The 13360-nt window shown below is 45.5% G+C and overlaps 1 protein-coding gene and 1 non-coding gene across 2 annotated transcripts in view; both read left to right on the forward strand.

Moving 5' to 3' along the window:
- The first annotated feature begins 386 nt into the window (after positions 1-386).
- On the forward strand, positions 387-493 carry LOC119533537. The gene has a single exon (XR_005216665.1). It is a non-coding gene; the product is annotated as a U6 spliceosomal RNA (small nuclear RNA).
- Positions 494-11863: 11370 nt separating this feature from the next.
- The window catches only part of PRTG (protogenin), a 142921-nt gene continuing 141424 nt past the window's right edge, over positions 11864-13360 (forward strand). Inside the window, exon 1 of the mRNA XM_037833886.1 lies at positions 11864-12126. Within this exon, the coding sequence (XP_037689814.1) occupies positions 12033-12126 (94 nt within the window). The 5' untranslated portion in view covers positions 11864-12032. The remainder of the gene's footprint in view (positions 12127-13360) is intronic.

Consider the following 13360-nt stretch of genomic DNA (forward strand, 5'->3'; position numbering starts at 1 on the left):
ACCTCCTTTGATCTGGATAATACACGTCTATGAACCCAACTCAGGTTTGCATTAGTGTGAGGGTGACACCTACACATCTTGTTGGCTCAGTTGTGGTTGACACTTGCAGGTCTTTTTCTCACAAACTGCAGATAAGACAAGGTTTCCCCATGCTCACCCCTGACTCCCATCCGTCAAATGCAATTGAATTAAACAAAAAGGAGTTTATATTTATCTCAGTTATATTTAATGCTATCTGAAAACAAGGGAGATGTTTCTCACATATCACACATCCCAACTGTAGCATGTGTATGTGATTTATTGTCCATGCCAAGCAGAGAAAAGATGGCAGTCTCACGTGGACTGTGAAAGGAGAATGGAGAATATGCTGGCAAGAACTAGTGAGAGTGCTTGCTTCAGCAGCACATATACTAAAATTGAAATGATATAGTGAAGATTAGCATGGCCCCTACGCAGGGTTAACACACAAATTCATGAAGCGTTTCATATTTTTTTAATTATTTATATATATATATATATTTTGAGTAATGAATATGTTCAAGTGCTGTTTGTGGTGATGAATGCACAGCTATATGATGATACTGTGAATAGTTGATTGTACACTGTGGATGATTGTGTAGTATGTGAATATACCTCTATAAAATTTTAGGGAAAAAATAAACAGCGGGATACAAGTGCTGGAGAAAACATGAAGAGAGGGATGTACTTATTCACTGTTGGTGGGGAGGTAGAATGGTATAGCCTATCTGGAGGACAGTGTGGTGGTTTCACAAGAAACTAAGTATGTGGGGCCATAAGGTCCTCCAACTTCATTACTGGGTATATACTTGGAATATCTGAGAGTAGGGACATGAATGGACATTTGCACACTGGTGTTTATGGCAGCAGTATTCACAATTTGCAATGGACGGAGGTGGCCTAAGGGTACATCGACTGATGAATAGAATGGTGAACTGTAGTGTATGCATACAAGAGAATACTGAGCAGCTGCAAGAAGGAATAAAATTGTGAGACATGCAACTAAGTGAGTGGCTCTTGGGGACAGCATTTTGAGTGAAGTACACCAGAAACAAAAAGACAACATTATAATGCCTCACTAATATGGACTAACTATAATGTGTAAACTCTGAGAATTGAATCTTAGAGCACAGGTTATCAGGGGAAGGCTTATTGTAAAGGTCCCTAGATTGTAAGCTCTTACGGCATTCACATCTATTCCTGAGTTGTAATGGTTACTTCTAAATTCTGAGATGCTGAGCTCTTTGTGTATAACCTGGTCGGTCTCTGGAACTTTGAGTATCTGTGTAACACCTGAAACTCAGAGCTAGAATTTGGCAGCTCTGAATGTCAGTATTACCTCATACAGCAACTGTTAAAAAAGCTGAAAAAGAGTTCAGACTTTAATTAGAGATATGAATGAAGTGGTTCTGGTTAGGACTAAGGCAAATCAGGCCAAAGGGTAAAGGATGATATTGACTGTGTTATAAAACTTCAACTTCTGTGTAAGACCAAGGGAAGAGATGTTTTTTTTGTTGTTGTTGCAGGATCTGTATTTTCTGCAGCACACTAAATAATTCAACTTGTACAGTCAGTTTATTCAAACACCATAATTACATGGAACTTTGAAAAGGAAGTGAGATCTGGTAGGTTTGTACAGGTTAGTGTGAAATCCTGATACATCCCAAAGTAATTTGGGCAGCGAATAAAAACGTATTTGTAGGATACCCTGAGGAACTGGGGGAAAATGTAGAAATATTAAACTTCCCCACCTGGGTTATTACTGATGTTCTTGGAAGCACTGAGGACTACCAGTTTGGTAGGCTGAGCCCCCAATATTGGGGCTTGCCCTTATGAAGAAAGGCTACTTCTACTTTTTTTTTTTTGCTACTGCAAAAGAAAGGCTAAGCCTACTTATAATTGTGTCTATGAGTCTCCCCCAGAGAACTTCTTTTGTTGTTCAAGTGTGGCCTCTCTCTCCCTAAGTCCACTCAGCAAGTGAACTCACTGCCCTACCCCCTACACGGGACATGACTCCTGAGGATGAGCCTGGACCTGGCATCGTAGGATTGAGAAAGTCTTCTTGACCAAAAGGGGGAAGAAAAATGATGGGAGACTTCAAATGGAGTCGAGAAAGCACTCTGGAGGGTGTTTCTTATGTGCAATATAGATATCCATTTTTAGTCTTTAGTGTATTTGAATACTAGAAGGAAATACCTGAAACTGTTGAACTGCAAACCAGTAACCTTGATTCTTGAAGGCGATTATGTAACTATGTAGCTTACACAGTGTGACTTTCTGATTGTGAAAACCTTGTGGCTCACACTTTCTTTATCCAATGTATGGACTGATGAGTAGAAAAATGGGGACAAAAATTAAATGAAAATAGGGTGGTATGGGGGAATGGAATGTTTTGGGTGTTGTTTTATACTTTTATTTTTATTCTTATTTTTATCTTTTTTTGGAGCAATGAAAATGTTTAGAAATTGATTGTGGTGATGAATGCACAACTATATGATGGTACTGTGAACAACTGATTGTACGCTGTGGATGATCGTATGGTATGTGAATATATCTCAATAAAATTGAATTAAAAAAGAACTAGCAAGAAATGCTATTTCAGAGCATAAGAAATATAGAAACAACTTTCTGCTAATGAAAATTATCTTGTTAGAGTCTGCCAGTAATTCTACATGTCCACCTCCAGCTACCACTCCTCTATCTCTTCTACTTTTCATGGTACACACAGAGGGAGATCAAAAAGAATAAGGACTCTGGATCAGATAGACTTGGGGAAGAATCATGACTTTTGCCTGTATCCACTGTGTGGTCCAGACCCAGTGATCATCTGTAAAATGAGGATATCTAGCTTATCTGGTTGTGAGGATTAAGATAAAATTACTAAAGCATGTGTCTCAGGGCACGTAGTAAAGAGAACACCACAGCAACCAGTCCAAAGGGCAGCCGTTGAGAAATCATGGCCTCCAGGACAAAATTCAATTTCCATAGCATGGCATGAGGCCTCTTTTGACATAGCCTTGCCTCTTGCTTGAACTCCCTGCAGTTACCTGAATTTACCTTCATCTCTAGTACTTCAGTGCCCTATTCATACTGTGTTCTCTGGAAGGCCAGCCCCAGCCCAGGCCAGCTAGAAAACTTTCTCACTTACCCTCAAGATTCAGCACAGCTATCAGCTCCACTGTAAAGCATGTGGTTGAGAGACAGTTTTCCATGGATTGCTTACATTTCTGTATACCTCAGACAAGAGGCACCGACAGCACTTTTTCCAGACCATCTTTTCAAGGATGTTTATGTAGGGAACAGCCTTGGAAGATAGAGATTTTTGTCTCTCTGCAAAGCAAAGTGTAGGCAAGCTTACTGCCTATCATAATAATACAGCTCCTCTCCTGTAACACAACCCACTATGTATGCAGGTGTCATCTGGCCCTTTTTGTCTCATATGGTGAGTGTCCTAGTTTGCCAGGTCTGCTGTAACAAATAGTACAGTTTGGTTGGCTTAAACAACAGGAAATTATTAACTCAGAGTTTTGGAGGCTTGAAGTCCAAAATCAAGGTGTTGGCAGGCTCATATTTTCTCTGAAGTCTGTAGAGTTCTGGTGGTGGTTTGCTGGCAAACTATAGCTCAATCTGCCTCCATCCCATAGCCATCTCTCTTCTCGTCTGTCTCCTCCTGTGTCCAAATTTCCTCTGCTTATATGGACTCCATTCATAGTGGATTAAGGTTCACCCTGATACAGTTTGGCCTCATCTTAAGTAATCCTTTATTGAAGAGTCCCTCAGGACCTCTTCTCTTAGTTTCCATCTTCCTAGATAACTACCAAGAGTGAGAACCATTCTCATTCCATCGTGCAACATATTAGATAAATATGTCTTCTGTATTTTAATTCAAGTCAATGATAATAAATACAGACTAGACGAGGACAACCCCAGTTACAGGACTTTGTGATATTCTCCCAGAGATATTTTCCCCAATTGCACTCCATCTATTTATCAGCATTTTGGTATAGTAATTCCTTTTTCCTTTAGTCAACAAAGATCTCTTCGATTCCTCTTAATTGCAGGGCAATGTGAGGAACACAAGATGAATCAGACACGATTCCTGCCCCCAAGATGTTTACTGGCTAGTGATAAAATATGCACAAGTTATGTGCCACAAAAGTACTGTAAGATTCCATTCAAATTAACACCTGTGCTTGGAAAATATAGTTAAGGTTTGGAAGGGTCTCAATTACAGTGGCAGGGTGAAGGGTAAGAGAAAGTTTTCTAGGCTTAGGGAAGAGCTCCTGCAAGGGCTCAGGTCAGGAAAATTTGGTGCCATTGGGCAAACACCAGTTTGGTTATTTTGGCCTGAGTACACATAGGAAAATCTTGAATGTAAAGTTGTAATGGTAGGTTGTGGCCAGATCAGAGGGCCATTAGCATTAAGATTTGTTAGGAACAATTTAGCATTTTACAGGTAATGAAGAGGTACTGAAAGTTTTCTGATCACAAGAGAAACTAGATAACAGGAAAATTAACTGGGTAGTAGCTATAAAAATAGATGAGTATGGAAAGATAGGAAGATTATTGGGAAGCCTGTTAACAGCCCATTCCAAATACAATGGTGCCAGTAAGAAATACTGAGGGCTGGGACATGGGTAGTGGCAGGAGAAAATGAACAGGGGACAGATCAAAAAAAAATATTTTGAAGGCTTGGCAGGAGGAAGTTCTTGAGTGGGAATGAGTGGATGCTTCAATCAGATTTCATTTTGCAGACCTTTTCCAACATCCAATTAACATTTCTCTATCCAGTCCTTAAGAGTAGCATGAGATGTGGTCAAATGTCTTGTTGAACTCAAGATGTGTTTTGTTTTTCTGTTTTCCTAGACCTACCCTGTGGAAAGCCGCCTCCCGAATTGGGCCTAGCGTATGCGCTGCAGCCTGCTCTAGAGTTACCCCCGCCCATCGAGTGAGCCAAGATGGCGCCTGCATCCTGTTTCCGCATAGTGACGCATGTATCCGCCACCCGCTCCTACCAATCGAAATCCTGTATACGCGATACTAGCCTAGAAGCTTATTGGTTGTTAATTGTGTATAAAAGGTCTTACCCGGACGGGGTAGGGTGAGACAGCCCACAAGGAGCCGTGCCTGACGGCCACATCGAGGCTGCTCTCCCACGAGGCGCCGTGCCCCGTGTGGGAACCAGTAACACAGAATGTTCATCTAGCTGTAGTAAAGGGCTTGCTTTCACAACTGCCGTGTGGTTCGAGTCGTGATTCATGACCAGGTTAGTTCGCGCAGTCTGCATCTCTCTCTCTCCTTCCCTGTTTCCCCTCGCCGGCCGGGAACCGGGGACCGAGCGGGGCAGCGCCGGACAAGTGGTGGCCCGTACGGGGAAGCTCCTCCTCCTGCCTCGCTCTCGACGGTCCCTCTGTGAGGAGAGCAGCGCTGCGCGTCGAGCTTACGGCGGACTTCCCGCGCCTGATCAACGCGAGAAGGAACCAGGACGTCAACCAGTGTGGGTTCCGGAAAGACTGGTGAGAACCGTGACATCACCTGAAGAAGCCAAGGAACAGCTGTCAGAAACGCCAACGAATATACAACCTGAACCATTAGACCAAGCCTCCGACCCTGCTGATGATGGCGACGACCGACAAGACGATAATAGTAGGACTGACCACCCCGCGGTTGCCCAAAAAGAGGATCGGTAACTCTGTTCTTTGCTCTCCTATAGCAATCCTTCTAATCTGCCTTTTTCTTTTTAGTGGAACTACGAGTCCTTCCCCCTCACCAATGACACACTGATCCTCTCTTTTGCTAACCTCTCTGTCAAGGTTGTCAACACCACAGTTGCGGCGAATGCTACTTGTGAAACTGGTAATGGCGAGTTAAGTAAGGGAGTCTTGCTTGAATTTCTTAACGTTACAGGGAAGAGCCGCCAGTCTTGTGAAGGGATCTTGAGTAAAAAGGAGACTCAAAGGTGCCTTTTCCTTCCAGGGCTTGCTCCTACAGTCTGCAACCGTTCCAAAGACCCGGATGCCTCGCCGCCCCGCTATCCTAGTGTATCGCCCAAGTTATGTCTGGCTCCCCGTCAAGGCAACCGACTGGGATGGCCCTGTTTCTCAAGTTGTTTTCACTTAACAATATCCCCTTCTCTAAGTCTAGGCGTCCAAGAGGCATAAAAGAATGGCTATCGAATGCTGCCAGTGTAGCTTCCTCTTTGTTTGTCCCAACGATCGGGCAGGCTGTGCTACAAGCATGGACAGATCGGCAGCTCGCCATAACGATGGAAACGGTAAATGGCTTGGTCAACCTTACCCGAGACGTGCTACGCCGCCACAATCAGATGCTGAACTTAAATTTCCAGGCCATTCAGAAACTCCAAGCGGAGATAGATGAACTTGGACTGGAAATAGATGGACTCTGGAGAGTGCTTCAGCAAACATGTGACACCCGGTGGCTTACGGTTAAACTCTGTGTCACTCCTGTCAGGGCCAACGTGACCGGAAGCATTTCCAGAGTCTCTGATTGGCTGAAAAGGTCATATTTTCCTGAATTTGTTAATCTCTCCCAACAGGTGGAATCTAGTTTAGACACAATTGGGGGGATCAAGTTAAAACCCGTTAAAGTCGATCTCTCCGGGTTAGGCGAGGTTCTACAGAACTATTGCACAGTGTTTCTTCCTGGTTCTCTTGGCCCAATTTAACTAATTGGATCCTCATTGCAGTGGGATTATTGGTGGGATTAGTCGTTGTTAAATGTTTGCTAGAACGCCTGTTTCAAGCGCAGCAGCAATTGCGTGTTACCACTATGATGGCTATGACTCCCACCTCTGTTACCCCCGATAGTGACCGATTTATTAACCATACCCCTTCCTGGTCGCCTCAGGTGGGGCGCTTTGGAGCAAAATTTGTAGCGAATCGCATGGCTGTTTCTCGGGTGTAAAAGGCGACACCAGTAGTCATAATTTTGTCTCAGGTGGGTCTCTAGGGCAGAGTCCTAGTTGTGGCCAGACTGGACCCTAGCCATTGCACAGAGACACCTAGTGACACCCCCGACTCTGGTTACTGCTGTTCCTGCCCCCGTCGTTGTTCCCCAGTTGCCAGGCAAAGCACTGCAGGGAGAGTCACGTTGCTTCCAGCTTACGGACTCTCCGGTCTCCATATGACGTGAGCATTCTGGTTGGTGCTAGAGGCTCCGCCGCTGGATGGCTGAGGCCTAGTCCAGACTCCCCAAAGCACCAAAGAGGTTGTGAACCATTTGGGTTCACGGGAGCACGCTCATCACTGGAGACACTGGGTCAAAAATAAATAAGAAAGGGGGAGATGTGGAAAGCCGCCTCCCGAATTGGGCCTAGCGTATGCGCTGCAGCCTGCTCTAGAGTTACCCCCGCCCATCGAGTGAGCCAAGATGGCGCCTGCATCCTGTTTCCGCATAGTGACGCATGTATCCGCCACCCGCTCCTACCAATCGAAATCCTGTATACGCGATACTAGCCTAGAAGCTTATTGGTTGTTAATTGTGTATAAAAGGTCTTACCCGGACGGGGTAGGGTGAGACAGCCCACAAGGAGCCGTGCCTGACGGCCACATCGAGGCTGCTCTCCCACGAGGCGCCGTGCCCCGTGTGGGAACCAGTAACACAGAATGTTCATCTAGCTGTAGTAAAGGGCTTGCTTTCACAACTGCCGTGTGGTTCGAGTCGTGATTCATGACCAGGTTAGTTCACGCAGTCTGCATCTCTCTCTCTCCTTCCCTGTTTCCCCTCGCCGGCCGGGAACCGGGGACCGAGTGGGGCAGCGCCGGACACTACCCTGATCTTAACAAACCTGGACTTCTGCCTCCTCCTCATCACTGCTTTTATGGATTTATAAGCCATTTTAAAAATAATCAATTGCAGAATGTTTCTCTTGACAAATATTCAGCTCATCAGTAAGTGATTTGTAAAATATGAAGATCATGGCATATGACTCTCACACAGGGCCTAACATGATAGGAGCTCAATAAATGTTTGAAAAATGAAAAATTGAAAAACTTTAGACTTTTGCTGCCTTTTCTCATTCTCTGTGATTCATAAACATATACTAATGGTCCTATGATTCCATAAAACCAGATTATGTTTAGAGATCAGGGGGCCTGATGATTATTTGGTAAGGTCCCATCAATTGATGGGTGAAGTTAAATGATTTTTTTCCAGAGTTAGGCTAGGAAAAACCAAACCTCAAGTTTCAACTCTCTTTTAACTATATAAGCTCTACTCTCCAGTATGCAAATAATTGTCCTTGTTTTAGAATATGAAAGCAAAATAGATCTTAGGTAGCTGTTTATCTCAAAGAGATTTATCCACCAAGGGGGTAATTTTGGAGGTTATACATCCCAGGCACTTCTTACTTTCTTCAGAACTAGTTTAGGAGCTACCCAAAGAATCAGTAGAGTCACCTTGGCAAAATGACAACCAAATTAATCAGATTTGACTTTTAAATATTTGCATTTTTCAAAATCAAGCCCACCCTGAAAGGACAAAGATTTGCCACTAATAGGAATATTTACTTACTAAACAAGTATCTTACACAGTCTAGTACATTATACAAGCAAGTGTTACACATGAGAGAAAATTAACATACATGAAAGAAAAGTATCACACATGAGAAAGTGTCTAAGAAGACATGTACCATGTTTGTGTTAGTTTCTGGCTGCTAAAACAAATATCATGCAATGGGTTGGCTTAACAACAGTAATTTATTGACTCAGTTTCAGAGGCTAGAAGGCTTGGTTCCTGTCTGGGTCAGTATCTTCTTGCTGGCCAGCAATCTTTGGGTTTCTCGGCTTTTCTGTTACATGGCAACACACATGGCGATGTCTTCTCTTTTCTCCTCTGGATTTTGATTGCTCCCCATGGCTTCTCCCTCTCAATGTCTGAATTTCATTCTTCTCATAAAGGACTTTAACAATCCAGATTAAAGCCCAGCCTGATTAGATTGGGCCTCACCTTAACTGAAGTAACATCTTCAAGAGGTCCTATTTACAATGGTTCACACCTATAGGACCAGGGTTTGGGACCTGAACATGTTTTTTTTCAGGGGACATGATGTAAATTTTGAAACCAAATAGGTATCCCCCCAAAAAAGAGAAGTTTTAAGTAAAGGAAGAAACGGTTATATAATAGAAAGAACTACAAACTTTAAATCAGAAGACATGGATTCTGGTTCCCAGATACCATTTACTAATGAGTGACCTTGTATAAGTTTCTGTTTCTTCAACTTAAAATAGTGGTATTAATAATACGTCCATTACCTCACTGACTTATTGTGAGAATCAAATGAGATAATACATCTGAAAACTCATCGTATATTGCAGATTTTATAAAGTATGGTATAATAACATCATCAGAGTAAGCCTTTCACTGCCCAACATGGGACAGTAAATATGTATCTGAAAAGACTGAAAGGCTTGTTAAATTGGTCTCATTATATTATCCTGCTTCATATTAGATGTATATTCTTCTCCAACACAACTCTAGGTCCAAAGCCATCTAATAAGAATCAAAGGTTTCTCCGATTAATTAAAATCTTAAAGAAAGGGCAAACAGTTTGGATGTATTATGTCCCCCAAAACACCATGTTCTTTGTTGCAATCTTGTGGGGGCAGACGTATTAGTGTTGATTAGGTTGGAATCTTTGATTGAGTGTTTCCATGGAGATGTGACTCAATCAACTGTGGGCAAGACCTTTCATTGGATAATTTCCATGGAGGTGTTACCCCATCCATTCAGGGTGGGCATTAATTGGATCACTGGAGTTGTATAAAGGAGTTCACAGACAGAAGGAACAGAGCAGCTGTGAGTGACATTTTGGAGAGCAACTGAGAGTGGCATTTTGAAGAGGAGCTGCAGCTAAGAGAGGACAGAACACCCTAAGAGCAACACTTTGGAGAATGCCATTTGAAATGCAACCCGGGAGCAAGCAGATGCCAGCCACGTGCCTTCCCATTTAACAGAGGTTTTCTTGATGCCAATGGCCTTTCTTCAGTGAAGGTACCCTTTCCTGATGCCTTACCTTGGACACCTTATGGCCTTAAGACTGTAACTTTGTAACCAAATAAATCCCCTTTATAAAAGCCAAAAAAAACCCAAAAAAACCAAAAAAACAAAAAAACAAAACAAAACAAAAAGGGCAAAGTGGCAGTTTAAAAAAATTCAAGTCTTTTAGCTTATCTCTCCTTTCCCCCAGCCTTTATTCCTCTGATTTATTCAAGAAAGATAGCATAAAATCGTCTTATTAGCGATTCTTATCCAGGGAATATGAGCACTTAAGGTCAACTGAAAGGGAACTGGGAGTTGGAGGAGCCAAGAGGAAGAAGAGTGTATTCAAAAAAGAAAAAAACCTAGTTTAATAGCAAAATAGTTAAGAATTAATAGCTTTGTGGAAATGTGAATATCACATAATTTAAATAACCTGGCAAATGTTTCATTTTATTACCTCTATATGTTTTCTCTTTCCAAGAACCTTCAAATGCTTAGAAATAGTCCAAATTCATCTAAATTGTAAGATTTTGGAGGCAATATGGTCAAGGGTATTAAGGTTTTACATGCAGTTAAAATTGAAATTGCAAAGTAGGGTGATTTTATTAGAATCGTCTGGGGGGAAGTAGTGCTGCCCTCCCAGCAGATGTTCTAAAACTTTTTCCCCCCTTCTTCTAAGGAGGATTTCTGGAACACGCTGAAGGCAGTATGTTGATGTCCTGATGACAAAAGCTAAATTTCTGTTCACAGCTTTAAGGTTAGTTTTTAGCCTATGCCTAAATCATGTGCCTTAGATTTAGTTTTGGATTAGCAAATGCTAATCCACATGTAAATGCTCTCTATGATCCGCACGTGTTTAGCAATCTGATCACGTCTTTTAAATGCATGTTTCACTCCTCATATCCTTAATTGATTTTCGGAGAAGTGAACATACTCACATTTGAGTCTTTCCTAGTTAGTTTAACTTCTAACCAGGTAGTCTATCAAAGCCTATCCCCACGCCACCCCCAGCAAGCTGAGACTCTAAATCTCCTGATTTTGCCTATACTCTGAGGATAGGACCTTTTGTGTGCACAGTTTTCACAAATTAAAGAACTTGACTAACTTGAGAAAGAGATAATAAACGTGTCTCCGAAAGGAAATTGTTCATTTCAAGGTACTCTTTGAAGATCTTTTTTAAGCCAGGGCTGCATCTGAATGGGACAGAAGGGCTAAGAACCGTCCCCAAATATGGAGGCTTATCACTGGGAGATGCCTCCAGTCGAACTGACAAATCCTGAAGTGGGAAATAGTTAGATTTTCCTCCACAGAGCCTCGGCGTGTGAGGGAAGGAGGGGGATGGGCAGGGGGCCATCAGGGGAGAAGTCTCCGGCCTTGCCACGTCTCTCAACACCATCCTTCCCCTACCCCGCCTCCTCTTTCCCTGAATCCTAAACAAGCCGGCGGCAGAGGGGCCCCGGGGGCAGGCTGGACCCGGAGGCTCAGCCTTTGTGGCTTTGCCCTCGAAGGTGGCGCGGAGGCAGAGGGGGCGGGGAGACGGACCCGAGACCCTCAGCCGGGGTCTGACCCCCAGGTGCATTGTCCGGCCCGGCCCGCCCCCTTCCCCCCAGGCCGCAACCGACCGCCACTGGACACCCTCCCAGCGTCTCCCTCCGCCGGCCACGCCGACCTCCCAGTCCCCACACCAGGGGCCAGATGTAGAAAGTAGTCCCCAGTCCGGCAGTGGCGGCGCTGTCCACTCTGTCGTCCCCACTCCTCCAGTGGCCGCCTCACTCCGCCCCCAGGCCGGACTTTCAGGCCCCCCGCCTCCTGCAAGCCCGTGTCCTTGCGCCGGCCTCGCCGCAGCCACACAGACCAGCCGCCGGCCGCGCCGCGTAACGACGGCGCCCGAGCGGGAAGCTCTACTGCGCGCGTCCGGCAACGGCGCGGGAAGCGCCCGGCGGCTGCAGGCGGGGGCCGGCAGACGGACAGCGGCTGCGGGGTGGCGGGGGAGCATGCCCGCGCAGCCCCGCTGAATGGCGTCTTCTTTGCGACCTCTCGCTTGGCTGCGGTCGCCAGGGATGCTGCTCCGCGCACTCGTGCTCCTGATGCTCCTCGGCTCTGTTCCAGGTGGGCGCGCTTTCTTCTGCATTTCTTTTGAGGTGTGGGGCGTGAGTAGGCATGAGTGGGAAGGGGAAAGATGAAACGGGGGTGTATGGGGGGGAGAGGGGAGGCGGCGTTGACCACCGCGCCCTGCGCTCTTTCTGCGGCCTGTCTGGAGCCACTGGCTGGAGGTACGAGTTACCCGCGGGTTCTGCCGGCGGTGGGGGCGGGGGAGTGCGAGCAGGACTGCGAGAGCTTCTTCTAGCGCACGCCCCTCTCTGCTGCTCTCCCCAAGCTACAGGCTGCAAGGCTGTGGCGGCCGCTGTCCACTGTCTCCCCTTCCTCTTGGCTCCATTGTCCGAGATTCGGCCGGGTCCCCGCCTCCGCGCCCAGCCTGGGCTCAGCGCCGCGGGCCCGCCTGCCGGGGCAGCAGCGGCCGCACGTGGCTTTATTTATATTGTTTCCTTAGTGGCAGCCTCGGCGAGCAGGGGGCGCCGCGGTTCCGCGCGGCTCTACCTGCTTGCGCTAGGGGTTCTCCCTCGTTTTAGGGTATGGGGGCATGGGTGGGCAATAGATTAGTACTTTAGTACCCCCGGTTCCCCGGATCTAGTGAGGAGGGGTGGAATTGAAAAGAGAAGAGGGTTGAAAGTTGCGTGGTAGGTTTGTGCCCCGGAGGGAAAAGCTGGGACTGAAGGTGAGGAAGGTGTTTAAATAGTGTTTATTCCCCGCAGCCAGGTATTTTGGTGCAGAGCCTGAGGTGTGTAGGAATCTGAGGGTTGCTTCATACTCTGGATTAACCTTGCGTTAATCTAACTTGGATGAACTAATTTGTCTCTTTTGCATCCGTATTGGTTTACCTCAGAGCGATAAACATGTAAAGTGGATGTCGGGGGTTGGGGGAGTTCTGGGGAGAGGAGAGGAGTTCCGGAGAATGGGTTTTGTTATTTATTTACATGTTACAAGCTTCCGACTTTTGTTTTTCTGAAGGAGTTAGTTTCTGTTAGCATGAGAAAAGGATCAAAGTCAGATGTTGCTGGGAAACACAATGGGCGCCTTCCGGAGTTTTCAGAGCAGTGTGGGGCTGTTAGGGTCGCTCGCGTTGCCCTGGGCATATATCAGGGGAATTCACGAGCCGGGGAGGGGGAGCGTGACTAGTGTGCGATGTTTCCAGAGACCTGCCTTGATGGGAAACAGAGAAATCAACCCCGGGAATTTGTAATCGTGGATTCAAAATGATCAGGAGCAAGATGAAAACTTCCCC

This window comes from Choloepus didactylus, chromosome 4, assembly GCF_015220235.1.
Source record: "Choloepus didactylus isolate mChoDid1 chromosome 4, mChoDid1.pri, whole genome shotgun sequence".
NCBI classification, from domain to species: Eukaryota; Metazoa; Chordata; class Mammalia; order Pilosa; family Megalonychidae; genus Choloepus; species Choloepus didactylus.